Below are 25,112 nucleotides of genomic sequence, written 5' to 3' on the forward strand. Positions count from 1 at the left end.
TGTTATACACCCCCATGTTATACACCCCCATGTTATACACCCCCATGTTATACACCCCATGTTATACACCCCCATGTTATACCCCCCCATGTTATACACCCCCATGTTATACACCCCCATGTTATACACCCCATGTTATACACCCCATGTTATACACCCAAACACCCCAACCAATCACCCTTCTTTTCTTCTTGCTGTAAGCAACCTTCTGTCCTACGTAACCGTACCAAACCTAACGTATCATACTCATTTGAGTGTCCCAGGTTATTTAAAGGTTTCCTTTATGTTATACACACCATGTTATACACCCCCATGTTATACACCCCATGTTATACACCCCCATGTTATACATGGGTCTATGAGACCAGGCTGGAAGGGTGGGTCAGCGTCTACACTTACCAGGGGCTCATCAAAAATAATGAGACAATGGGGAGGGAGCATTCAGAAGGTCCTTTCCTAGGAGTATCCCCCCCATATTACTTCAGGCCCTCTGGCTTTACAACAAGGTACATTAGATGATTATTTTAGTTGTACTGTAGTTTAGGAGAGGAATTAGAGTTCCTATTGTATCACTCTATGGAATATCTTGTCTCCTAGCTCGTTGTGATGCTGATTCTAGCAGTCCTGAAGAGGAGAAAGAGTCTATGTGAGGGTTTTGCCAGTGGATCAACTGGTAACTCAAGGTAAAGTGCAGGTTCATTTACCAGACACATCAACATGAAGCAACCAGGAACTCTTGTCAATATGTGACAACCCACTGGGCAAATACTGGTTAAAAATCAGCGTTTGTTTCCATGTAATTTCAATACCAAAATTAAATGTGATGACATTGAATCAATGTGGAAAACTGATTGGATCTGAAAAGAGAAAGGAAACCTGAGGGAATTTCCTATTTTTTTCACCCAAAATTGAATCCTAAAATCCAATGACATGGTGACATTTGTTGTTGATTTCATGTTGAATTCATGTTAGTTGACAACTCAACCAAATGTAAATCAAAACTAGACGTTGAACTGACGTCTGTGCCCAGCGGGAAACCACACAAAACACCACTATTACAAGAACAACTCAGGCTGCCTCATCGCCATAACACACTATGAGACAATTTATAACAATGAAATAAGTTACCATTCATTTGCGGGTGTTTGCTTGGTCTTATCTCTGGTCTCTTCCCGCTGTGTGCCCCCCACCAGTCCAGTGAACTTCCTGGACCAGACGCAGCACAAAGCCCTAGCAGTAGCTGTGTTTGGGCTGGTCTTCAGCAAGCTGTCTGTATTGGTCCTGGCTCCAGATCCCCTGCCCTTCTCCAAAGACACCCCTCAGGAAATCAAAGGTGAGCAGCTGTGTCCCTGTCCCATTAAAACCTCTTGAATTTAAAGTTCTCATATTTGGTGACCCTATTTTTAAAATTATTTTTTATTAAATTCAGTCTGGTATGAAAACGGTAGCCCCTATCTGCAAAGTCTGCCGTCAGCTGAGTATCTTTGGCTATTGATCGGTGCCTTCAAATCTTTGGTGTGACTTACTACCATATATGGGCATACGAATTTAAAAGCGCAGGCAGAGCCGATGACCTCATTTTCAAGATGGCTGCCACCTACATTTCGGTTAGCGTTGTGAAGCATAAACACAATAATCAGGGAATACGTCGATAGACACCGAAAGCCGGGACTCCACAGATCATGAGGTCTTATTTGTCTGCCCGTGACCTACCGTTATCGATCACCAGCCTACTGCCATGTTATCTGATGATGTATGACTTAATGGCAACATCCAATGTCCACCGAGGGACTATATCTTTGCACATCAAAAATATGATGTTGCCTGGTTACGCGCTGTAGGCATCCGTTACACAGGGGATTGGCTACTATGGCACCTTGACAGTATCGTAGCCAATGAGATAAGCTTTCCAGAGATATGCAGTTTACCTGACTGGGACAAAGCATTGCCTAGAACCTTTTAAGATCCAACGTGCAAAAACAGTGTAATTAAAACATTCTGACACTTTGGAGAGGTTGAAAGGACACTTAAGTGTACCCTGGATACCCCATAACTGTCACGGTTTTCTGTGTGAGAAGGAGAGTCGGACCAAAATGCAGCGTGTAGATTGCGATCCATGTTTAATAAACAAACGTAAAACACGAATCGATACAAACACTACAAAACCAAGAACGTAACGAAAACCGAAACAGCCCTATCTGGTGAAAACACAGAGACAGGAACAATCACCCACCAACACACAGTGAAACCCAGGCTACCTAAATATGGTTCCCAATCAGAGACAATGACTAACACCTGCCTCTGATTGAGAACCATATCAGGCCAGACATAGAAATAGACAAACTAGACAATGAAACATAGAATGCCCACTCAGCTCACACCCTGACCAACAAAAACATAGAAATATACAAAGTAAACTATGGTCAGGGTGTGACAATAACACCACCACAATGTTGGAGTGAGGTTGAAAGGACAATTAAATGTACCCTGGATACCCCATAACACCACCACAATGTTAGAGTGAGGTTGAAAGGACACTTAAATGTACCCTGGATACCCCATAACACCACCACAATGCTGGAGTGAGGTTGATATGGAAGAAACTGTGTTTTTATACTAAACAAATATCATTTAAGGATTGCAAATATGTAATAGCACCGGAATGATCTAATTTACAGACATATGTCACTTTGGAGAGGTTTAGGGACACATGGAAACGTCCCGTGACCACACCTGACACCACTTACTAAAAACATCTACCCATTTCTAGTTGTTAGATCTATCAATTCCATCCCCCCCCCCCCTGATGTTGTTCACATGTTGTGGAAGCCGTCTGATGTGTTTCCAGCTCTGGTATATAATGGTCAATAATTCACTTCTAGCTTGTCAATGAACAATGACTTTCAAAAACCCCACAAAAAACGGGTTTTGTGTGTTCTCGATCATGTGTATTCTGAACTATGTAACTCCTATATATCTTCTGATAATTTCCTCATAATCACCCAGATGTCTTCTTTCCAAAGATACCACGTTCTAGCATGTCAGAATCATGTAATTACAGATGAATAGCAGTTACTTTTGGGTCTATTTTGGAGGAACTCTACAGGTTTTAAACAGACTGTCTTTATAGGCCTTTCATTTCTCTATGTACACTGTTGCCCTACACACACACACTCACACACACCGTCACTCCAACACACACACACACACACACACACACACACACACACACACACACACTCACACACACCGTCACTCCAACACACACACACACACACACACACACACACACACACACACACACACACACACTCACACACACCGTCACTCCACACACACACACACACACACACACACACACACACACACACACACACACACACACACACACACACACACACACACACACACACACACACACACACTCACACACACCGTCACTCCACACACACACACACACACACACACACACACACACACACACACACACACACACACACACACACACACACACACACACACACACACACACACACACACACACACACACACACTGTCACTCCAACACACTCACAAACACTCACTCCATCATCTGCTCACTCACACATAACATGCACATACATTGATACTGACTCTACACATGTACACACCCACTCACATACAAGCTGCTGATACTTAAAAAATAATAATCTTATCCTGTTGCCTAGTTAGCTTACTCCTGTACCAGTCATAAGTTTGGACACACCTTCTCATTCATGGTTTTTCTTTATGTTTACTATTTTCTACATTGTAGAATACAGTTTTTTTCGATTGCTAAACGACAGTGGACACAACTGGAGTCACATGTGCAAAACTCTAACTACAGTCTGCACAGCAGCAGTTCATGTGGACCAAACTCTAGTTTGTTTTTCATTGCTTGAACACAGTTTTCAAAACTCTACACACTTCTCCCATGACTTTAACCACAACCTGCACAACACTGTGGATTTACAGCACTTTGTTCAAATGCTAACACACTGCTGTCAAAACTGTGAACCACACATTCAAAACGGAATAGATTGCAGCCTTGTGCCTTTCAAACACTGCTGATTGCAATTTCAGCTGAAAGGCTAAGCAGGTGTCTTGTTTTAGACTTGTTAGTGAACACACACACATATTACAGTATATATAGGTAGAGCTCAGAAAGACTCATTTTGGAAATGGAACAAGGAAGATGGGTTCGTGGAGGGAGAAGGATGGCAGGGAGAGGGCGGATGCGTGGAGGAAGACAAAGAGCTGTTATTTGATGAAATAAGGGCTACACTTATAGACCATGTCGTGAACCATGGTCTCTCATTGAGAGAGGCAGGGTTAAGGGTGCAACCCAATCTGCAAAGATCCACAGTGGCATCTGTAATGCGAATGTTTCATCATGCAAACAGGTGACAGTTACATCCTTACAGTAAATGAAAACATTACAGGAATCTATTTTGTATTGCAATTATAGAATATTTACACAGATATATATTACAGTAAGTTTGACTGTAAAATATATTTTTACAACAGGACCCAAAGGCTGCCCCCAACAGGGGGAAGAGGAAAAATATTTTCAGATGCGCAGGAAAATGCTATTGTTGCCTTGGTTGTTGTCAACAATGCAATAAAACTGCGGGAGATTCAAGATAGAGTGCTGGCTGATAATGATATATTTGAAAATGTTAATTCTGTCAGCACAACAACTATTGCTCGAGTCCTAAAGAAACACCAAGTTACAATGAAACAGTTATACACTGTACCGTTCGAGAGAAACAGTGAACGGGTAAAAGAGCAAAGATACCAATATGTCTGAGGTTACATACACAGCTATACAAAATATTTACAGTAAAAAAAAACACTAGCATTTCTACAGTAAAACTGTGCACTTAATGTTTTTCAGAGAGTAATGGAGGTGGAAGCACTGGAAAGACCACATTCATTTGTATTTATCGATGAAGCTGGATTTAACCTTGCCAAAACACGGCGCAGAGGAAGGAATGTTATAGGTCAAAGGGCCACTGTGGAGGTTCCAGGCCAAAGGGGGGGAAATATCACCATGTGTGCTGCAATGGCCAATGATGGTTTGCTTCTCAACACACCACTCATTGGCCCATACAACACAGAAAGGCTTATAGCTTTCCTAGAACAGCTCTATGCTCAGCTAGTGCCAGCAGAACAGGGGGAGCCAGTAAGAAACCCCAAAGTTTTTGTCATAGTTTGCGATAACGTTGCTTTTCACCACTCTGCAGCTGTCACAGATTGGTTTGCAGCACATCACAGATTTATGGTTTTGTACCTGCCTGCATATTCACCCTTCCTCAACCCAATAGAGGAGTTTTTCTCTGCCTGGAGGTGTAAAGTGTTTGGTCACCACCCACATGACCAAATGTCTCTTTTGGAAGCCATGCGTGCCGGATGTGAGGACACGAGTCCAGAGGACTGCCAGGGATGGATAACTCCAGAAGGTTCTTCCCCAGGTGCATGGCAAGAGAAAACATTAGATGTGATGTTGAAGAAAACCTGTGGCCTGATGCTAGAGAGAGGCAGGATTAGCCCCTCAATTATTTGTTCGAATTACAGTATGTACTTTTAGTTTCTACCTTTTTTTTCTCATTACTGTAATTCCGTAAATTACTACAGACTATTGAAGCAAACTGCTAATTTTCATTTACCTTAAAGAATTGTTATGTTCTAAAAAAAAATTATAAATCATGTGAAAGAATGTCACTCTTTTCTTTGAAGAAAATATTACTTTGTATGAAGTCACTGAAATTGTTCAAACTGTAAAGATGAAAAGTTTGTATTTTCTGTATTGGTGTTTGATGCTAGTGTTTTTACTCTCAGTGTGTTCTGAGTGACAGTGTGTGTTATCTCAGTGAGGGTTGTGCATAGTGTTTGGCTGCACTGAGCGTGTTTTGAGCCATGTGTTAAGAGTTGTGTTGCTTGGAATGAGTTTTGCAGGTGATGTGAACTGTTTAGCTCAGGTGACTGTTGGTAGTGCAGACTGTAGTTAGAGTTTTGCACACGTGACTCCAGTTGTGCCCACTGTCGTTTAGCAATCGAAAAAAACTGTAATAGTGAAGACATGACAACTATGAAATAACACATATGGAATCATGTAGTAACCAACAAAAAGTGTTGAATCAAAACATATTTTATATTGATTCTTCAAAGTAGCCACCCTCTACCTTGATGACAGCTTTGCACACTCTTGTCATTCTCTCAACCAGCTTGATGAGGAATGCTTTTCCCAACAGTCTTGAAGGAGTTCCCACATATGCTGAGCACTTGTTGGCTGTTTGTCCTTCACTCTGCGATCCAAGTCATCATGTAATAACTTGTGGAACAGTGTAAACACATTGAAGGATGAACCGGTGTGATACTAAATACAGACTGTGTGCTCCTGCTCCTTCCAGAGTCACGAGAATCTTCAATCCCAATGACAATAACTGACAATCAATAGCTCTGACCAATCCCAGAGATCTGCAAGACCATGGGGTTTAACAATAATTAGTCAAAGACTCAGCTTATGCAAAAAATATTGTACAGTTTATTCAGAGAACGTTCTGAAATCCATTATACCAAGACATCCTTTTTATAGCTGCGCACAAACAGTAGGTATCCTAATCACATACTTCCACACAAACAGTAGGTATCCTAATCACATACTTCCCCACAAACAGTAGGTATCCTACTCACATACTTCCACACAAACAGTAGGTATAATACTCACATACTTCCACACAAACAGTAGGTATCCTAATCACATACTTCCACACAAACAGAAGGTATCCTACGCACATACTTCCACACAAACAGTAGGTATCCTAATCACATACTTCCACACAAACAGTAGGTATCCTACGCACATACTTCCACACAAACAGTAGGTATCCTACGCACATACTTCCACACAAACAGTAGGTATCCTAATCACATACTTCCACACAAACAGTAGGTATCCTAATCACATACTGTACATACACACAAACAGTAGGTATCCTAATCACATACTTCCACACAAACAGTAGGTATCCTAATCACATACTTCCACCCAAACAGTAGATATCCTACGCACATACTTCCACACAAACAATAGGTGAGTTTTATCCTTCTCCGTAGTTCTCACCACTGTGTATCACTACCCAGCCGACAGTTCCATTCCCCCCAGATTAGGGAAACCTTGAGAAGTACTCCCTGTCCTCATAAGTTCCTCAGAGTTCTAGCCAGGTCTGTTCAAACACAGTGTAATTGTTCTCTGTATTTTCTTAGGTACACACACACACACATTTCTCTCCCTCCCAGTCCAACCTCGTTGGACTTATGTTTAATACTTGAATTATTCCTTATCCATGCTACATAAACTATAATCCCTAATGGTTAAGTTTCAGGGTAGAAATATTTAATCATTATCTTTAAACATCTCAATTATTTTATCAAGAGTACATGAAGATCATCGCCATCTTCTACTGGCCTGCCCTGTACTACCCACTCCTGGCCTGTGGTACGCTCCACAGTAAACTGGGCTATGTGCTGGGCAGTCTATTCTCCTGGACCCACTTTGCTGTCCTCGTCTGGCAGAAGATTGACTGTCCCAAAACACCGGAGGTAATATCATCTGATATATAAAGTGGGAGAAAAAAAAGGGAGGGCACATCTTTTTTGTTGTTGTTGTTGTTGTTGTTGTGTCATATTTAATAGAGTTCATATCTCAAGCTAAAACTTATTCTATAATACAGTATCTTAAAACCATAACAAACTGTATGTTTTGTATCAATATGTTTCTCTTGGTCTCCACAGCTGTATAAGTACTATTCCCTGCTGGCCAGTCTCCCACAGATCGGCTGTCTGGGATTCCTCTGTATCAAGTACCCACTACTGTTTCTCAAAGGTGCCAAGGCTAATGGTTCTGAGGTGAGGGAAGCCTGCTCTTTGACCAAGGAGTGTATTAGTTATGAACCTGCCAGCCGCTGTAGTCTCTCTTTAAGGTTTTGATGAGAACGATGTCAACGTGTCATGATCCTTTAGGTTGTCAAAACGCTGGGGTTATTGTCCTGTCTGTGTTTAGGTTGTCAAAACGCTGGGGTTATTGTCCTGTCTGTGTTTAGGTTGTCAAAACGCTGGGGTTATTGAACTTGTCTGTGTTTAGGTTGTCAAAACGCTGGGGTTAGTGAACTGTCTGTGTTTAGGTTGTCAAAACGCCTGGGTTATTGTCCTGTCTGTGTTTAGGTTGTCAAAACGCTGGGGTTATTGAACTGCCTGTGTTTAGGTTGTCAAAACGCTGGGGTTATTGTCCTGCCTATATTTAGGTTGTCAAAACACTGAGGTTATTGTCCTGCTCGTGATGCTTCTGGGATATCTACAGTATGTAAAAACTAAACATAGCTCCTCAAGAGACTTTTAAAGTTATGAAACTACATTAACCACGTAACTTGTAACCAAAGGTCTGATTACGTAAACAGCTTGGAAGGAATTTATTTAGTGTAAAATATCCCCTGCACAGATTATGACCCAGGAATGTTATTTCTCTCAAGGTTTACACAATGCAGTGTTTATTTCACTGTAATCCGTGGATTGTCTCGCTGTAAACTGTCGGTGACAGTGAGATCATGTGAGGTCGTTAATCCGTCTGTGTTGTGATCACAGCTACAGTTCTAGCGACCTCACACATTATTTTAATGTGAATTTTCTGCATCCAAATGATTGATTCTATACAGTGTTGCAGGTGGTCAGTGTTGTCAGATCATGCATCCCATAATGTTTATGTGTTAATTTAAACAGTTTGATTCTGATCCTCTTTGGCTTCAGGACCTGGAGAGCAGCTACTACACAGACTACGTGAAATTAATTCTAAAGAAGAAAAAGTCAAACATCAGGTGGAGTTTATGAGAAAAACAGGATACTAAAACTGAATGACCAGACTGTGTTTTATTATGAGAGAAACAAGATACTAAACTGAATGATCAGACTGTGTTTTATTATGAGAGAAACAAGATACTAAAACTGAATGACCAGACTGTTTTATTATGAGAGAAACAAGATACTAAACTGAATGACCAGACTGTGTTTTATGATGAGAGAATCAAGATACTAAACTGAATGACCAGACTGTGTTTTATGATGAGAGAATCAAGATACTAAACTGAATGACCAGACTGTGTGTTATTCTGAGAGAAACAGGATACTAAAACTGAATGACCAGACTGTGTTTTATTATGAGAGAAACAGGATACTAAAACTGACTGACCAGACTGTGTTTTATGATGAGAGAAACAAGATACTAAACTGAATGACCAGACTGTGTTTTATTCTGAGAGAAACAAGATACTAAACTGAATGACCAGACTGTGTTTTATTCTGAGAGAATCAAGATACTAAACTGAATGACCAGACTGTGTTTTATTCTGAGAGAAACAAGATACTAAACTGAATGACCAGACTGTGTTTTATTCTGAGAGAATCAAGATACTAAATGAACGACCAGACTGTGTTTTATTCTGAGAGAAACAAGATACTAAACTGAATGACCAGACTGTGTTTTATGATGAGAGAAACAAGATACTAAACTGAATGACCAGACTGTGTTTTATTATGAGAGAAACAAGATACTAAACTGAATGACCAGACTGTGTTTTATGATGAGAGAAACAAGATACTAAAACTGAATGACCAGACTGTGTGTTATTCTATGACAATAAACTAAGTAAAGTAACTAAGTAAACTAAGTGATGATGACTGCAGTTATTGACATCATTGTGTTCTTGTTCAGTACCTCCATCAGATCAGATAAACCCAAACTGTTGGAGACAGTAAAAGACACAGTCAAGTCCTACATCTACACACCAGAGAAAGGTAAGTCTGGAGGGCTTTTGACAATTTGTCCGCTAATCTTTTTCTTTTAAAACATAATATTCTAACGACACCATTGTCTCACCATGATTTTTTTTTGGTAGTATTCCGGTTTCCACTGAAGCTGGCGATCTCAGCATTTGTGTCGTCCATAGCAGTTTATCAGGTGAATAAATCCTGCAGTTAATTAGGAATCCGTCACGTTTCAGCAAAACGTAACAATAAACAAAGGAACATAACAACAATCCACATCGAAGGTTGGTTGTGAACATGGCTGCTTACAGATAACCTGACAAGATGCCAGATGTTTTAATAGAAATAACTCTTAACAGTCACGTGGTCATCCATCCCCTAGGTGGCGCTGTTGCTGGTAATACTGGTGATCCCCACCCTCCATATAGTCCGTGCTGGTATAGATGACAAGTTCCCCTTCCTTCTGGAGGGCGTTGGTATCGTCCTATCAGAGGACAGGATGGAGGTGGTCCAGATTGTTATTCACTATACCTGGTGTCTGGAAGGTGGGTGTCTGTCCTGCATTTACTGACATGAGCTGCAACACAAGGGTGGGTTGATCCTGGCCTGTTCGTTATGTTGTGTAGTGTGTTACCTGTGTGGGTTGATCCTGGCCTGTTCGTTATGTTGTGTAGTGTGTTACCTGTGTGGGTTGATCCTGGCCTGTTCGTTATGTTGTGTAGTGTGTTACCTGTGTGGGTTGATCCTGGCCTGTTCGTTATGTTGTGTAGTGTGTTACCTGTGTGGGTTGACGTTATGTTGTGTAGTGTGTTACCTGTGTGTGTTGACGTTATGTTGTGTAGTGTGTTACCTGTGTGTGTTGACGTTATGTTGTGTAGTGTGTTACCTGTGTGGGTTGACGTTATGTTGTGTAGTGTGTTACCTGTGTGGGTTGACGTTATGTTGTGTAGTGTGTTACCTGTGTGGGTTGATCCTGGCCTGTTCGTTATGTTGTGTAGTGTGTTACCTGTGTGGGTTGAACCTGGCCTGTTCGTTATGTTGTGTAGTGTGTTACCTGTGTGGGTTGATCCTGGCCTGTTCGTTATGTTGTGTAGTGTGTTACCTGTGTGTGTTGACGTTATGTTGTGTAGTGTGTTACCTGTGTGTGTTGACGTTATGTTGTGTAGTGTGTTACCTGTGTGGGTTGACGTTATGTTGTGTAGTGTGTTACCTGTGTGGGTTGACGTTATGTTGTGTAGTGTGTTACCTGTGTGGGTTGACGTTATGTTGTGTAGTGTGTTACCTGTGTGGGTTGACGTTATGTTGTGTAGTGTGTTACCTGTGTGTGTTGACGTTATGTTGTGTAGTGTGTTACCTGTGTGTGTTGACGTTATGTTGTGTAGTGTGTTACCTGTGTGGGTTGAACCTGGCCTGTTCGTTATGTTGTGTAGTGTGTTACCTGTGTGTGTTGACGTTATGTTGTGTAGTGTGTTACCTGTGTGGGTTGATCCTGTTCTGTTTGTTATGTTGTGTAGTGTGTTACCTGTGTGGGTTGAACCTGGCCTGTTCGTTATGTTGTGTAGTGTGTTACCTGTGTGTGTTGACGTTATGTTGTGTAGTGTGTTACCTGTGTGGGTTGAACCTGGCCTGTTTGTTATGTTGTGTAGTGTGTTACCTGTGTGGGTTGAACCTGGCCTGTTTGTTATGTTGTGTAGTGTGTTACCTGTGTGTGTTGACGTTATGTTGTGTAGTGTGTTACCTGTGTGTGTTGACGTTATGTTGTGTAGTGTGTTACCTGTGTGTGTTGACGTTATGTTGTGTAGTGTGTTACCTGTGTGTGTTGACGTTATGTTGTGTAGTGTGTTACCTGTGTGTGTTGACGTTATGTTGTGTAGTGTGTTACCTGTGTGTGTTGACGTTATGTTGTGTAGTGTGTTACCTGTGTGTGTTGACGTTATGTTGTGTAGTGTGTTACCTGTGTGGGTTGACGTTATGTTGTGTAGTGTGTTACCTGTGTGTGTTGACGTTATGTTGTGTAGTGTGTTACCTGTGTGTGTTGACGTTATGTTGTGTAGTGTGTTACCTGTGTGTGTTGACGTTATGTTGTGTAGTGTGTTACCTGTGTGGGTTGAACCTGGCCTGTTCGTTATGTTGTGTAGTGTGTTACCTGTGTGGGTTGATCCTGGCCTGTTTGTTATGTTGTGTAGTGTGTTACCTGTGTGGGTTGAACCTGGCCTGTTCGTTATGTTGTGTATTGTGTTACCTGTGTGGGTTGACGTTATGTTGTGTAGTGTGTTACCTGTGTGGGTTGATCCTGGCCTGTTCGTTATGTTGTGTAGTGTGTTACCTGTGTGGGTTGAACCTGGCCTGTTCGTTATGTTGTGTAGTGTGTTACCTGTGTGGGTTGATCCTGTTCTGTTCGTTATGTTGTGTAGTGTGTTACCTGTGTGGGTTGAACCTGGCCTGTTCGTTATGTTGTGTAGTGTGTTACCTGTGTGGGTTGACATTATGTTGTGTAGTGTGTTACCTGTGTGGGTTGATCCTGGCCTGTTCGTTATGTTGTGTAGTGTGTTACCTGTGTGGGTTGAACCTGGCCTGTTCGTTATGTTGTGTAGTGTGTTACCTGTGTGGGTTGATCCTGTTCTGTTCGTTATGTTGTGTAGTGTGTTACCTGTGTGGGTTGACCATGGCCTGTTTGTTATGTTTTGTAGTGTGTTACCTGTGTGGGTTGACCCTGGCCTGTATGCTCACCCTGATCATGCTCATGAGGTCCATGATCCTTCACAGGTAAATACCTTTGATCAGCCAACACACTAACACAGTAACACACTAACACAGTATCACACTAACACAGTATCACACTAACACAGTAACACAGTATCACACTAACACAGTAACACACTAACACAGTAACACACTAACACAGTAACTATATCAGTGCAGCAAACATTGTGTTCTTTTGTACGTTCAAGAAACATTTGGAAAATACCAAATAACTGATATTTTCAAGTGTGTTCCTTTCATAATCCTTTCAGTAATTCTACGTCTTCATGTTTCTACCATCAGATGGAACCTCCAGGGCTTGTACAGAGGAGATATTTACAACGTGTATAATTGCCAGAAGAGCATCCGTCCGTCTCAGACAGGCCTGGTGTGTTGGATGGGTTTCATTGGCTATCAGGCTGCTGTCATCTCTTTAGGTAGGCTGACCTGACACGGTGGTTTTAATTCCTAATTAAAGGATTATCCATTTACCATTTTATCATATAGTTCTTCAGTGAATACTTGGTCATTTCTGTGTGCCACCAACCTCAATGCCTTTTAAAACTTACTTTTAAAAATGAATTTTATGCATTTTATATTCTTATTCTAAATTCCTCTCTTACTATTTAATATTATTTTGTCAGGAATGGTCCTCCAGACTTTGGTCTTCTTCATCTGTTTTGTGTGGTTGGTGTTCCTCATCATCATCCCCATCTTGTATGGCCAGAACCTTATACTCTTCCAGGTCGCTGCCAAGGCCTGGTGAGTGCATCTTTAAATTGGAACTAAATTTGTTCCTGTGTGCTTATATGGAATCATACTCTTATATGGAATCATACTCTTATATGGAATCATACTCTCATATGGAATCATACTCTCATATGGAATCATACTCTCATATGGAATCATACTCTCATATGGAATCATACTCTCATATGGAATCATACTCTCATATGGAAATACTCTCATATGGAATCATACTCTCATATGGAATCATACTTTTATATGGAATCATACTCTTATATGGAATCATACTCTTATATGGAATCATACTCTCGCCACGAAGCCTTTATCTGATTTTCAAGCACCATCTTACAGAAACAATTTTGACCAGCTAGCTCATCACCACAATACACTTTGAACTGATTGAGATACTCATCAGTTGATAAAAGCCTATTACTTTCATATTGTGTGGATTATTTTCATATTGTGTGGATTATTTTCATATTGTGTGGATTATTTTCATATTGTGTGGATTATTTTCATATTGTGTGGATTATTTTCCCGTTGTGGTATCTGATCTCACCAGGCCTGTGTGGGTGACGTTGATACTGACTATTACTCTACAACACGTCACAGCCAGGTTTGCTTTTATCAAAAAGGATGCTGGGACAAGAGACTTGAACAACAGGTACTAAGATTCTAGAACTCTATAAATCTGTTCACACTGTTATGCTTTATCTTGGCCAGGTCGCAGTTGGTACTAAGATTCTAGAACTCTATAAATCTGTTCACACTGCTATGCTTTATCTTGGCCAGGTCGCAGTTGGTACTAAGATTCTAGAACTCTATAAATCTGTTCACACTGCTATGCTTTATCTTGGCCAGGTCGCAGTTGGTACTAAGATTCTAGAACTCTATAAATGATTTACTTTATTTATTTGTTTATTTCTAACTTTTTTTCTCAGAACTAGTGACATCATAGATTTCACCACGGTTTCCAGTTTTTTTTGCCCCAGCACAACACAGCTGATTCAAATAATCAAGCGTTGATCATTTGAATCAGCTGTGTAGTGTTAGGGCAAAAACCAAAAGGTGCACCCCTTGGGGTCCCGCGGACCGATTTTATGGAAATGTTGGATTACACACTTCTTGAGTTGAAAGAGGGGTTTCTTTTCTTTTTGGTAAATTTCATGTTAACACGAAAAATGACACATTCAAATTAGTTTTTTTTTTCAAGGGGGACATGCCCCCGGACCCCCTGTACTTTCTTAGCACCATTGATCCATTCAAAGTAGAACTAACTAGATGTTTTATTGGCTGTGTTGTTCCAGAGGCAGTCTGTTCCTGCTTACCTACCTGCTCTTCCTGATCAATATCGTGGTGGGGTTGATAGCAGCCATCTGGAGGATGGTCATCACTGCCCTCTATAACATCATCCACCTGGGGCGCATGGACATCAGCCTCCTCAACCGCGCTGCTGAATCCTACGACCCGGGTACGTCAACATACAGTTCAGGGAATTCTATAGGAACTTTTTTTGTTGTTGAAAGGCCTGCCACTGGTACATTTGTTACAGAACGGATATTGTCTAGGGGTCCTAGTTACATCGTCTGTAACCTGAATGAATGTGTGCGTTTCTGTGAGAAATAAAGGGTTTGAGGAACCGTGTTGGCTGGACATGTGCCTAAGGGAGACAGCAACCTTACTTTGGTCCAGTGCCAGCCAGCTCTGTCTCTCTTGACCTCTTGGTTGGCCAGTCCAAGCAGATTATTTTGTTCAGATGGTGGCGATACATAAATATGTTAAAAAAATGTAAAAATACCAAAGGCATGCCCAAACTCAAGACTTCAAAAAACAAACGAAAGGTGTCATGGCCCACCAAAACAAAACCAGCAGCCTCACGGTTTGCCAGCCGGGACGCTGACTGACCATCACCCTAATTAAAGTATTCTCATGTATTGGTGACCGTTCATTAGCAATCATCTAACAATAACCCACGTAATTGAAAAACATTTCTGAAATATGTCCCTGATGCTATGAAACACACAGGTGAACAGGTTAAACCTAACACATTGGTTTATGAATATGGCTCTCGATATGTCTGAATCCCTGACCTCTGACCTTCATACAGCTTATTGTTACTACACCCACTACCTGAAGGTAGAGGTCAGCCAATCCCACCCTGTGATGAAGGCCTTCTGTGGGCTGGCGCTGCAGGCTGCCTCGGCTGGAGGTGCTGGGCAGAAGATGCGAGATGCTGAGGAAGGTTGTTATAGACATAACACACTCATACACGGATTTGCACAAAAGGGGTGTGGCCTTTTCGGTCCCTCGCAGACACTTCCCAGACATGACATTGACTGAACCTACTACTACTGCTACACAATGTGGAATTTATATCACCAAATAATTCCATCCATCCAGTGTCAGTCTCTTGCTCTGCCCTGACAGCCTGCTCCTCCTCCTCATTCTCCTTTCAGGGATCCAGCTGGTGAATCAGGAGAAGAGACCAGACAAGGTGGTTAACAGCAGGAGGGTGCGGGCACGCTGGCAGTTACTCTACACGCTGGTCAACAACCCGTCTCTACTGGGGTCCAGAAAACACTACCAGCTGCAGGTCGGTCGCCAAAATAGAGAGTAGAAAAGCAGGCCAGCAATCTGTGTTGTGTGTGTGTGTGTGTGTGTCTGTGTGTGTGTGTGTGTGTGTGTGTGTGTGTGTGTGTGTGTGTGTGTGTGTGTGTGTGACAACTTCCTGTACTCTACAAGACAAACATATTTTTTCTTCTCCAGCCCTCTGACAGCTTCGTGAACGGAACGAACCGTAGCGCCGCGGCAGGAAGCAAGAAAGACGCCAGCAGCAAACCCACCGCTGCTGAGGCAGGCGCTGCCACACCCTCAGGCGCTGCCACACCCTCAGGCGCTGCCACACCCTCAGGCGCTGCCACCGACGCCGCTGCTAACTGAGACCATGACACACGGTCATGACTGATGTCATGTGGTTTATGGGGTACGGACACCCTGCTGCTCTCTATAGAACCCAATGTTCCAACTGCTTGGTCTTCAGGGTAGCAGTTGACTGTAAGAGGCCTGTAATTTCTGTGGGTTGCAGTCAAGTGCCTTGGCTTGTTCAGCTCCACATGAAGTGAATCTCTATGTGTGTTGCTTTCTGTGTCATATTGTTGTCTGCAATGTCGATTTTAAAATTTGCTGGTCTATTATTTAGTTTTGGTAAAGGTCGTTATGGTGAAATAGTACAACATCTTAACGGTTGTATGTGTTTGATTATGATGCACAGAACACATCCTGTTTTAGCATCCAATATCCACCCCTTCCTTTAATGTGCTGCCCTTCATCAGTTGTTTCGGTAAGTTTTCAGAGGTTGAGATATTTGCTTTCAAAATATATTTAAGAACAATGATACATTTATTTTTTGTGTAAATTCATGTAACTGACATCACAATCCAGAGTGAAAAAAAATCAACAGTTTTTCTCCCAGGTGGGAGAATGTGATTAAGACTCGTATTTTGAAAGAGAGACTTCTTTTCAAACGAATAAAACAGTTTTAAAGTAAATACAGGGGAACAACAAACGTGTAAGCATGTTTTCAAGAACCACGATGACTGCGTACGGAAAACCCATTTTTACAGAAGCCAATATTCAGACAGTTCATTCGTAGTACAACAACACCTATTTTTGGCATCTCACTATAGATCGAATAACATGCCATGTTCGGAAGCTGCAAATCAATAACGACCAAGCATTCCTTGTCAATACTTTATTACTTCAGGCACATATAGCAGAGGATGAACACTGAGGCAATGTACACATCTGAAACACGTACATTTAACCATACGCTATCAAAATGTAACACTTATCTTACTGTCAAAATGTAAGAGTTGAGCAACAGTGGGGGTTTTAATGGATATGAGATAGAGACACGTGGATCATGTATGTTATTGACTCATTACCGGGTTAAAGGTCACTGTAAAATGTAAGAGTTGAGCAACAGTGAGGGTTTTAATGGATATGAGATAGAGACACGTGGATCATGTATGTTATTGACTCATTACCGGGTTAAAGGTCACTGTAAAATGACGTACAACAATAGCTTGTGACACACAGCTTAATAAGGGTTTTGTTGGCAACAGTGAAGTGGACGTTCACTCTAGATTCAAAAACAAAACATAGTGTGCAAAGCTGTCCTCAAGGCAAAGGGGGAGGGGCTACTTAGAAGAATCTAAAATATATTTTACATTGTTTAACACTTTTTTTTGGTTACTACATGATTCCATATGTGTTATTTCATAGTTTTGATGTCTTCACTATTATTCTACAATGTAGAAAATAGTAAAATAAATACAAATAAAGACCTACTCATTCAAGGGTTTTTGTGTCCAAACTTTTGTCTGGTACTGTATATTATTGACACAATACCGGGTTAAAGGTCACTGTAAAATGACTTCGAACAATAGCTTGTGACACACAGCTTAAGGGTTTGTTGGCAACAGTAAAGCGGACATTCACTCTAGATAGAAAATAGCATTGATAGCCTACAATAGATTAACATAGACATTCACTCTAGATAGAAAATAGCATTGATAGCCTACAATAGATTAACATAGACATTCACTCTAGATAGAAAATAGCATTGATAGCCTACAATAGATTAACATAGACATTCACTCTAGATAGAAAATAACATTGATAGCCTACAATAGATTAACATAGACATTCACTCTAGATAGAAAATAGCATTGATAGCCTACAATAGATGAACATAGACATTCACTCTAGATAGAAAATAGCATTGATAGCCTACAATAGATTAACATAGACATTCATAAGTGCATCTGTTACTTTAAAGAAGAGACATTTTAGATACAGTTACAAAGCTTTTTGCCTTCTTGCCTGTGACAGACTACACTGAATAACTGTCACAAGTCTCAGGAAACGCCACTGTTAAGAGCCCACCAGAGGGGTCTATTTTTAGAATAGGCTTAAATATTTTACTTACAGGGACGTTTTTTTCTTTCTTTTACATAATCTTCACAGCGTACATAAACTACCTTCTTTACTTTTCCTTTCAAAAGCGGAAGCACCTTTGACTTTGTCTACACTGTATCCAGGTCATTGATACGGCAGCCATTTTGAAAAATGACAGGTCACAGGTTCTTCTCTCGTGGATCGATAAACAGTTACTGTGAGACTTACATTACATGTGATCCTGACTGAAGATGACTAGAACCTGTCTAGTCAAGACGATCTATCAAACACTAACAACAACAACAGGATCAGTGGTGTGGCTCTTTGTACTGCCCAGAGATATTAACAGCTTCTGCCCCGAGTGGTAACCTATCGCTGAACTCTGACCCCATCTCACACTCATCCAGATTCCCTCTGTACTGAGACAGAGTGAACGACTCGGTCACCCCACTCCCCTCCACGTCCTCCTCTCTCTCCCCCCCACTCTCCGACTCCCCGTCCTCTCCCTCCCCCGTCTCGCTGGCTGTGATCTGCGTCTGTGACTCGGCGTACGAGTTCCTCAGGTTGAAGTTGACCACTAGGTTCCTCTCCATGTGATGCTGGTGGTCTTTAGCCTTCATGATGAGCTTGTAGGTCTTGCTCCTATATTTGTAGACCAGGTGGAAGCAGGTGGCCCCCAGCAGGGGCACGGTGGAGACTGTAAGGAGACAGATACTGACGACTATAATGATCAACAGGTTAGGAACTCTCTTCCTGGTGGTGAAGAGGACCTGTACCTCACAGTCATCTCCTCTGTAGGTGAGACAGAGGGAGTAGTTGGCGCCGGGGCGCAGGTCCTGGAACAGATAGGTGTTGATGCCATCTTCCATCCTGGACCACTGGATGGCTGAGTGTCTGTGGTCTGAGGTGACACACAGATACAGCCCTGAGTCCGCCCGGGCTCTCCTGGTTACCTCTGATTGGTTGGGAGGCTCTTTGTGGATGGAATGGAACCCTTCTGTGGGGCTGAGACGGATGTCTGTGTCGTCTTTAGGAAGGAGGAGAGGATTGAGTCTAACTTTAGCCTCGGTCTCTGACACCCCTAAGGCTATGACTCCAAAGTCAAAGGTATACTGCCTGACATCTTCCAGGCTTAAATTGAAGGCCTGGTTGGAGATGTACTGTGTCTCACTGGTCAAGGTACATTTGCTAGTTGCACGGGATGGATATTTGGGCACTTGCGCCGTACGCTCAGTGTCAACTTCAATGGGAGGAAGGGTTGGGAAGATATTGTACTTTCCCTCCAAATGGGGAATATTGAATGGTTTAAAAGGGTTATTAATGGAGGTTTTGATCACAGGTTGAAGTACTGAGGGGATTTTCTCCCCATTAATAGTAACTGGTGGCCCAATCACTTTTCCAACAGGTTGAAGTACTGAGGGGATTTTCTCCCCATTAATAGTAACTGGTGGCCCAATCACTTTTCCAACAGGTTGCGGTGGTGGTGGTTTTGGTACTACCACTACTATTGATAGTGAATCGTCATCTTTACCAAACTCATTGGTGGCGGTACAGCTGTAGTTGCCATTGTTCTTTTTACTAAGGCGCGGTATGACTAGAGTGCCGTTACGGAACATTTCAAATGGATTGTCTGTCGTTCTAGAATCCTCGTTAGATTCATTGGATTCTGTTGATTCTTTATCTTTGGTGGACAGAGGGTACTCTACACTTTGACGGTTTGTGTGGATTTTCCAGATAACCTCTGGCTTTGGGTTCCCTTTGATTTCACAGTTCAGGATCAACACTGTGCCTTCATAGAGTGTCGTATTCTCAACGTTAGGCTCAGCCGTTATGCTGACATTAGGGGCCATGCACTTTGACTCAGACAGTTTCACGATCACCGCTCCTCTCAACTGCTCTGGAGTTTCACAGACAATCAAGTTCTGTTCCGGAACTGATATGGTGGCGTTTAGAATCCAGTCCCTCAGCCAGTCCATCCTGCAGTGGCATGTGAATGGGTTATTATAGAGCTGTAGATGAGACAGGGAGATCAGGCTGTCGAAAGTCCCCTGCGCTATAGTGGTGAACCGGTTGTTGTTGAGGCGGAGAGACCTCAGGTCCTTGAGGTTAGAGAAGGAGTCTTTAGGCAGACTGACCATCTCATTGTGGTCCATCTTCAGCAGCTGCAGGGCTGTGAGGTGACGGAGATCCTCCCAAGGGAAATCCACCATCTTGTTGTGACTGACGTCAAAGTTCCTCAGCTGGACCAGGGGAGCCAGGGTGCCCGGTTCGATGGTGACTATCTCGTTATGGGCCATCCATAAGGACGTGACTTGGGTCACATTGTCGAAGCTGCCCGACTCCACCAGAGATATTTTGTTGGCGGTGAGACTCAGAGTGGTCACGTTGGGGGGCAGCCTTTCAGGGATGTCAACCAAGTCTTTGTAGGAGCATTCAGCGAAGTGGCGTCCGTATTTGTCGGAGCAGTCACATAGTTCAGGACAACCGCGTCCGACTTCAATAACAGAGCTCCATAAGGAGAGGAAGAACACGAAGGAACGAGACATGTTCTCTTCCTGCAAAAGCAAATGTCACTGTTGTTACTAGATATCTGTTTAAGTTGTAAAAGCTGTTTACAATTCACATTGCACACTCTCAGTCACCATTCATAAACAGTCCCTGGATAAAAAGATACCTCAACATTCTCTTGAGTGTAAATGCAGCAATGAAAATATGAATATTGATGAATATATGCTAATAAATATTGCAACTGCCAACCCCTGACTTTGAAATCCACTTACAGGATTTAAATATTAACTGTAATAGTTTATATCTGTCTGATAGCCTGCTATGCCTTAGGAATTCCGCTTAAATTAGAACAAAAATATTGATTGATTTTAACCAGAATTATTAGTTTCAATATCCATTGATAATAATGTACTGTTATACAAATATAGAAAGATTGTTTTATTAAATTTGAAATTTCAACCCAGCTGATCAGTTCAACTAAACCAGAGCGGCTTGTGAAAAAGGTTGCCACCTTTTTGGAGCGCATGCAGTTTGTTTTTAAACTACGCCACAGCGACTGTGCCCGAGCCCTGTCCTTGGTGCTGAGACGGATAGCACCGGCACCGGCACCGCTTATTTATGTTGTTAACCGCGGAATCAGTACATGCGTGCAGCTGGAGTAGAATGCTATGGTCATGCATCAATCAAGGCCACATTTCACTGCAAAAAAAAACCCACAACTAAATGTAAAACGTTTAGGAAGTAAACGTTAGTTATATTTCACGATGACTCAGGTGTCCTTAGAGGTCAAAACGCAATTAAAAGGCCAATGCTACATTCTACAAATTCCAATTTCTAAGCAAAAATAAACACATTCATCCTCGCCATCAAAAGCAACATAACACATCTTACCAGTGTGATGTTTTCCTCAGCGCAATGGAAGCGACGGATATTATTACTATTGATAGGAGTGGTCTCTTATTTGAACCTCGTAAAGCTGGCTACATGATGAGTTGGGAGCAAGTTTTTAAAGGTGTGCACGTATGGCATTGCTCTTACATGATTGCTGAAACATATGTGGGTCCTTCCGTGGTCGGATGCTGATATGTCTGTGCGTTGCGATTGGATTTGGCAGAGAGTCACAGCACACTCCCGCCTCTGGAAAGTAGACGTTGCAAAAATTAAAGTGATGCGCCCTCCCTTTTCCATGGCTTCTGTTATCTTCCATGACAACAGTGTAGGAGACCCATCCATCCAATTATTGATGGACTGTTAATAATGGTATATAGGCCGAGATGTGACAAGATGGAAAAGTGCCCGGTTCTAGGGTCTGGATTGAGCAGGCAGAGTGACGCAGAGGCAGACAACAAAAATGACTGTTTTTTTTAACAATTATTTTAATAAGGCATGGTTTTCAATCGTTACCGTTTCAGTCATCAAGTTAACACATTGTCAATTCCTCTTCACAATTCAGTTAAAACGCTTTATGTCTGTATACCAATTGCTTCTTTACTTTTAACTTAAAAACCATGCAACTAAAAAAACTCAAACAAACATACAAACCAAAGGAACAAAGTGGCGCAGGAAGCGAAGCAGGCCAACAGGCAGGTGTCCATATTTTCACGCAGGTTAGCGTTTATTGTCATGAATGTTGTTCTGGAGGCAGCTCTGCAAAGTGGTCACTAGCTGGCACAGCCACAAAGTCATAACGTAACCCTAACCTTAAACGTAACCCTAACCTTAACCACACTGCTAACCCGAATGCCTAACTATAACCTTAAATTAATTAAATGTTTTACAATATAGCCAATTTTGACTTTGCAGCTGGCCCATCTAGCAGACTTTGTAGCTGGCCCATCTAGCAGACTTTGTAGCTGGCCCATCTATCAGAAATCGCTCAGTTCTGCCTCAAGGACAAGACTCATCCCTTTCAACGTCGACATGTTATTTTCTCAAACTTCATACCAGAGAGGAAGAGGTGAAAGCAAGAGGTTTTACTCCGTCCAAAAATCTGTGTAAATCATCAATGATTAAGCAAGTGAAGAGTTTTGTATGGTGGCAAACGAGAGACTGTCGAATTTAGTAAAGATACAAATGAATTTCCATTTTGACACATGAGGCTTATTTGATCGAATAGCAGTTTGGTAATGCTTAGGCTGTTAGGAGTGTGCTGATATAAGTGTGATGCGCGTGAAATCCCGGCAACTTTGTGAGGAAAAAACACTTTACATTGGAGTTGTCCCTGTTGAAATTCAAGATGGTCTGGGCGTATTCATGAGGCTAACATAGCAGCTCACTCTCCACTGAATATAGGCGGGGTTGATGTCAACACCCCTTATCGGATTGGCTACTTAAAAAAGTATTCAAATAACAAGATGTTTCCACCAATCCAAAGAAAGAAATAGGCGGGAGACTGACAGCCCGCCCGTCCGCTCTGTGGACAACGAATCCCGTTGTTAGGGCACAAGCATCTCCTCATTGTATGCGGTATCTCTGGTCGTACAACAAAGTCCATTTGCCATGTGCTCTCATCAAACATTTCAGCTATAAGGTCTATTGCAACAAGGATCCACCATGCCTCTGGACAGAATCACTTCCTGTGGGCAGCTGCCTGGAACACACGCAATATTACATTTCACACGCTTTTGGTTAGCAAAAGCAAATATTTCACACAAAAATAAATAAACCCCCCATATTTACTAAAAACAAACAACAAAGTCCCCTTGAACAGAAAGTTCTTCAATACCTGCTAGCTAGCAATTGCTCCAACACAGTGTCCTGAGGCAGGCGGCGAGCTAGCAGCTCTCCCACACGATGTCCTGAGGCAGCCGGCTAGCTAGCAGCTCTCCCACACGATGTCCTGAGGCAGCCGGCTAGCTAGCAGCTCTCCCACACAGTGTCCCGAGGCAGCCGGCTAGCTAGCAGCTCTCCCACACAGTGTCCTGAGGCAGCCAGCTAGCTAACAGCTCTCCCACACGATGTCCTGAGGCAGGCGGCGAGCTAGCAGCTCTCCCACACGATGTCCTGAGGCAGCCGGCTAGCTAGCAGCTCTCCCACACAGTGTCCCGAGGCAGCCGGCTAGCTAGCAGCTCTCCCACACGATGTCCTGAGGCAGCCGGCTAGCTAGCAGCTCTCCCACACGTCCTGAGACAACTGTCCCCTGCTCCACAACTGTCCCCTGCTCCACAACTGTCCCCTCCTCCACAACTGTCCCCTCCTCCACAACTGTCCCCTGCTCCACAACTGTCCCCTGCTCCACAACTGTCCCTCCTCCACAACTGTCCCCTGCTCAACAACTGTCCCCTGCTCCACAACTGTCCCCTGCTCCACAACTGTCCCCTGCTCTACAACTGTCCCCTGCTCCAAAACTGTCCCCTGCTCTACAACTGTCCCCTGCTCCACAACTGTCCCCTGCTCCACAACTGTCCCCTGCTCTACAACTGTCCCCTGCTCCACAACTGTCCCTGCTCCACAACTGTCCCCTGCTCCACAACTGTCCCCTGCTCCACAACTGCCCCCTGCTCCACAACTGTCCCCTGCTCCACAACTGTCCCCTGCTCCACAACTGTCCCCTGCTCCACAACTGTCCCCTGTTCCACAACTGCCCCCTGCTCCACAACTGTCCCCTGCTCCACAACTGTCCCCTGTTCCACAACTGCCCCCTGCTCCACAACTGTCCCCTGCTCCAAAACTGTCCCCTGCTCCACAACTGTCCCCTGTTCCACAACTGCCCCCTGCTCCACAACTGTCCCCTGCTCCACAACTGTCCCCTGCTCCACAACTGTCCCCTGCTCCACAACTGTCCCCTGCTCTACAACTGTCCCCTGCTCTACAACTGTCCCCTGCTCTACAACTGTCCCCTGCTCTACAACTGTCCCCTGCTCCACAACTGTCCCCTGCTCCACAACTGTCCCCTGCTCTACAACTGTCCCCTGCTCTACAACTGTCCCCTGCTCCACAACTGTCCCTGCTCCACAACTGTCCCCTGCTCCACAACTGTCCCCTGCTCCACAACTGCCCCCTGCTCCACAACTGTCCCCTGCTCCACAACTGCCCCCTGCTCCAAAACTGTCCCCTGCTCCACAACTGTCCCCTTCTCCACAACTGTCCCCTGCTCTACAACTGCTCACTCAGTGGCCCAGACCCTGCCGACGCTATGCAAAGTGTCACAAGATGGAGAAGTGTCAGGTTTAAGGGTTGAGCAGGCAGAATGATGCAGAGACAGACAAGATGGAGAAGTGTCAGGTTTAAGGGTTGAGCAGGCAGAATGATGCAGAGACAGACAAGATGGAGAAGTGTCAGGTTTAAGGCTTGCTTGAGCAGGCAGAATGATGCAGAGA

At 43.1% G+C, this 25,112-nt stretch overlaps 2 protein-coding genes across 2 annotated transcripts in view; one reads left to right on the forward strand and one right to left on the reverse strand.

Moving 5' to 3' along the window:
* The window catches only part of LOC139412278 (receptor for retinol uptake stra6-like), a 29,362-nt gene extending 12,088 nt beyond the window's left edge, over window positions 1–17,274 (forward strand). Inside the window, exons 3-18 of the mRNA XM_071159120.1 lie at window positions 598–683; window positions 1,194–1,333; window positions 7,457–7,623; window positions 7,816–7,929; window positions 8,824–8,891; window positions 9,785–9,867; window positions 9,969–10,030; window positions 10,220–10,382; window positions 12,528–12,603; window positions 12,883–13,016; window positions 13,224–13,341; window positions 13,889–13,990; window positions 14,634–14,797; window positions 15,434–15,568; window positions 15,783–15,919; window positions 16,093–17,274. Coding sequence (XP_071015221.1) covers window positions 598–683; window positions 1,194–1,333; window positions 7,457–7,623; window positions 7,816–7,929; window positions 8,824–8,891; window positions 9,785–9,867; window positions 9,969–10,030; window positions 10,220–10,382; window positions 12,528–12,603; window positions 12,883–13,016; window positions 13,224–13,341; window positions 13,889–13,990; window positions 14,634–14,797; window positions 15,434–15,568; window positions 15,783–15,919; window positions 16,093–16,266 — 1,923 coding nt within the window. The 3' untranslated portion in view covers window positions 16,267–17,274. The remainder of the gene's footprint in view (window positions 1–597; window positions 684–1,193; window positions 1,334–7,456; window positions 7,624–7,815; window positions 7,930–8,823; window positions 8,892–9,784; window positions 9,868–9,968; window positions 10,031–10,219; window positions 10,383–12,527; window positions 12,604–12,882; window positions 13,017–13,223; window positions 13,342–13,888; window positions 13,991–14,633; window positions 14,798–15,433; window positions 15,569–15,782; window positions 15,920–16,092) is intronic.
* A 761-nt stretch (window positions 17,275–18,035) lies between these two features.
* LOC139412279 (immunoglobulin superfamily containing leucine-rich repeat protein-like) lies at window positions 18,036–21,802 on the reverse strand. Its single transcript, XM_071159121.1, has 2 exons — window positions 21,685–21,802; window positions 18,036–20,840 (listed from the first exon to the last, which is right to left on the reverse strand). The coding sequence occupies exon 2, from the start codon at window positions 20,829–20,831 to the stop codon at window positions 18,594–18,596; it is 2,238 nt and encodes a 745-aa protein (XP_071015222.1). The 5' UTR covers window positions 20,832–20,840; window positions 21,685–21,802; the 3' UTR covers window positions 18,036–18,593.
* Between the last annotated feature and the right edge of the window lie 3,310 nt (window positions 21,803–25,112).

This window comes from Oncorhynchus clarkii, chromosome 6 (assembly GCF_045791955.1).
Source record: "Oncorhynchus clarkii lewisi isolate Uvic-CL-2024 chromosome 6, UVic_Ocla_1.0, whole genome shotgun sequence".
NCBI lineage: Eukaryota > Metazoa > Chordata > Actinopteri > Salmoniformes > Salmonidae > Oncorhynchus > Oncorhynchus clarkii.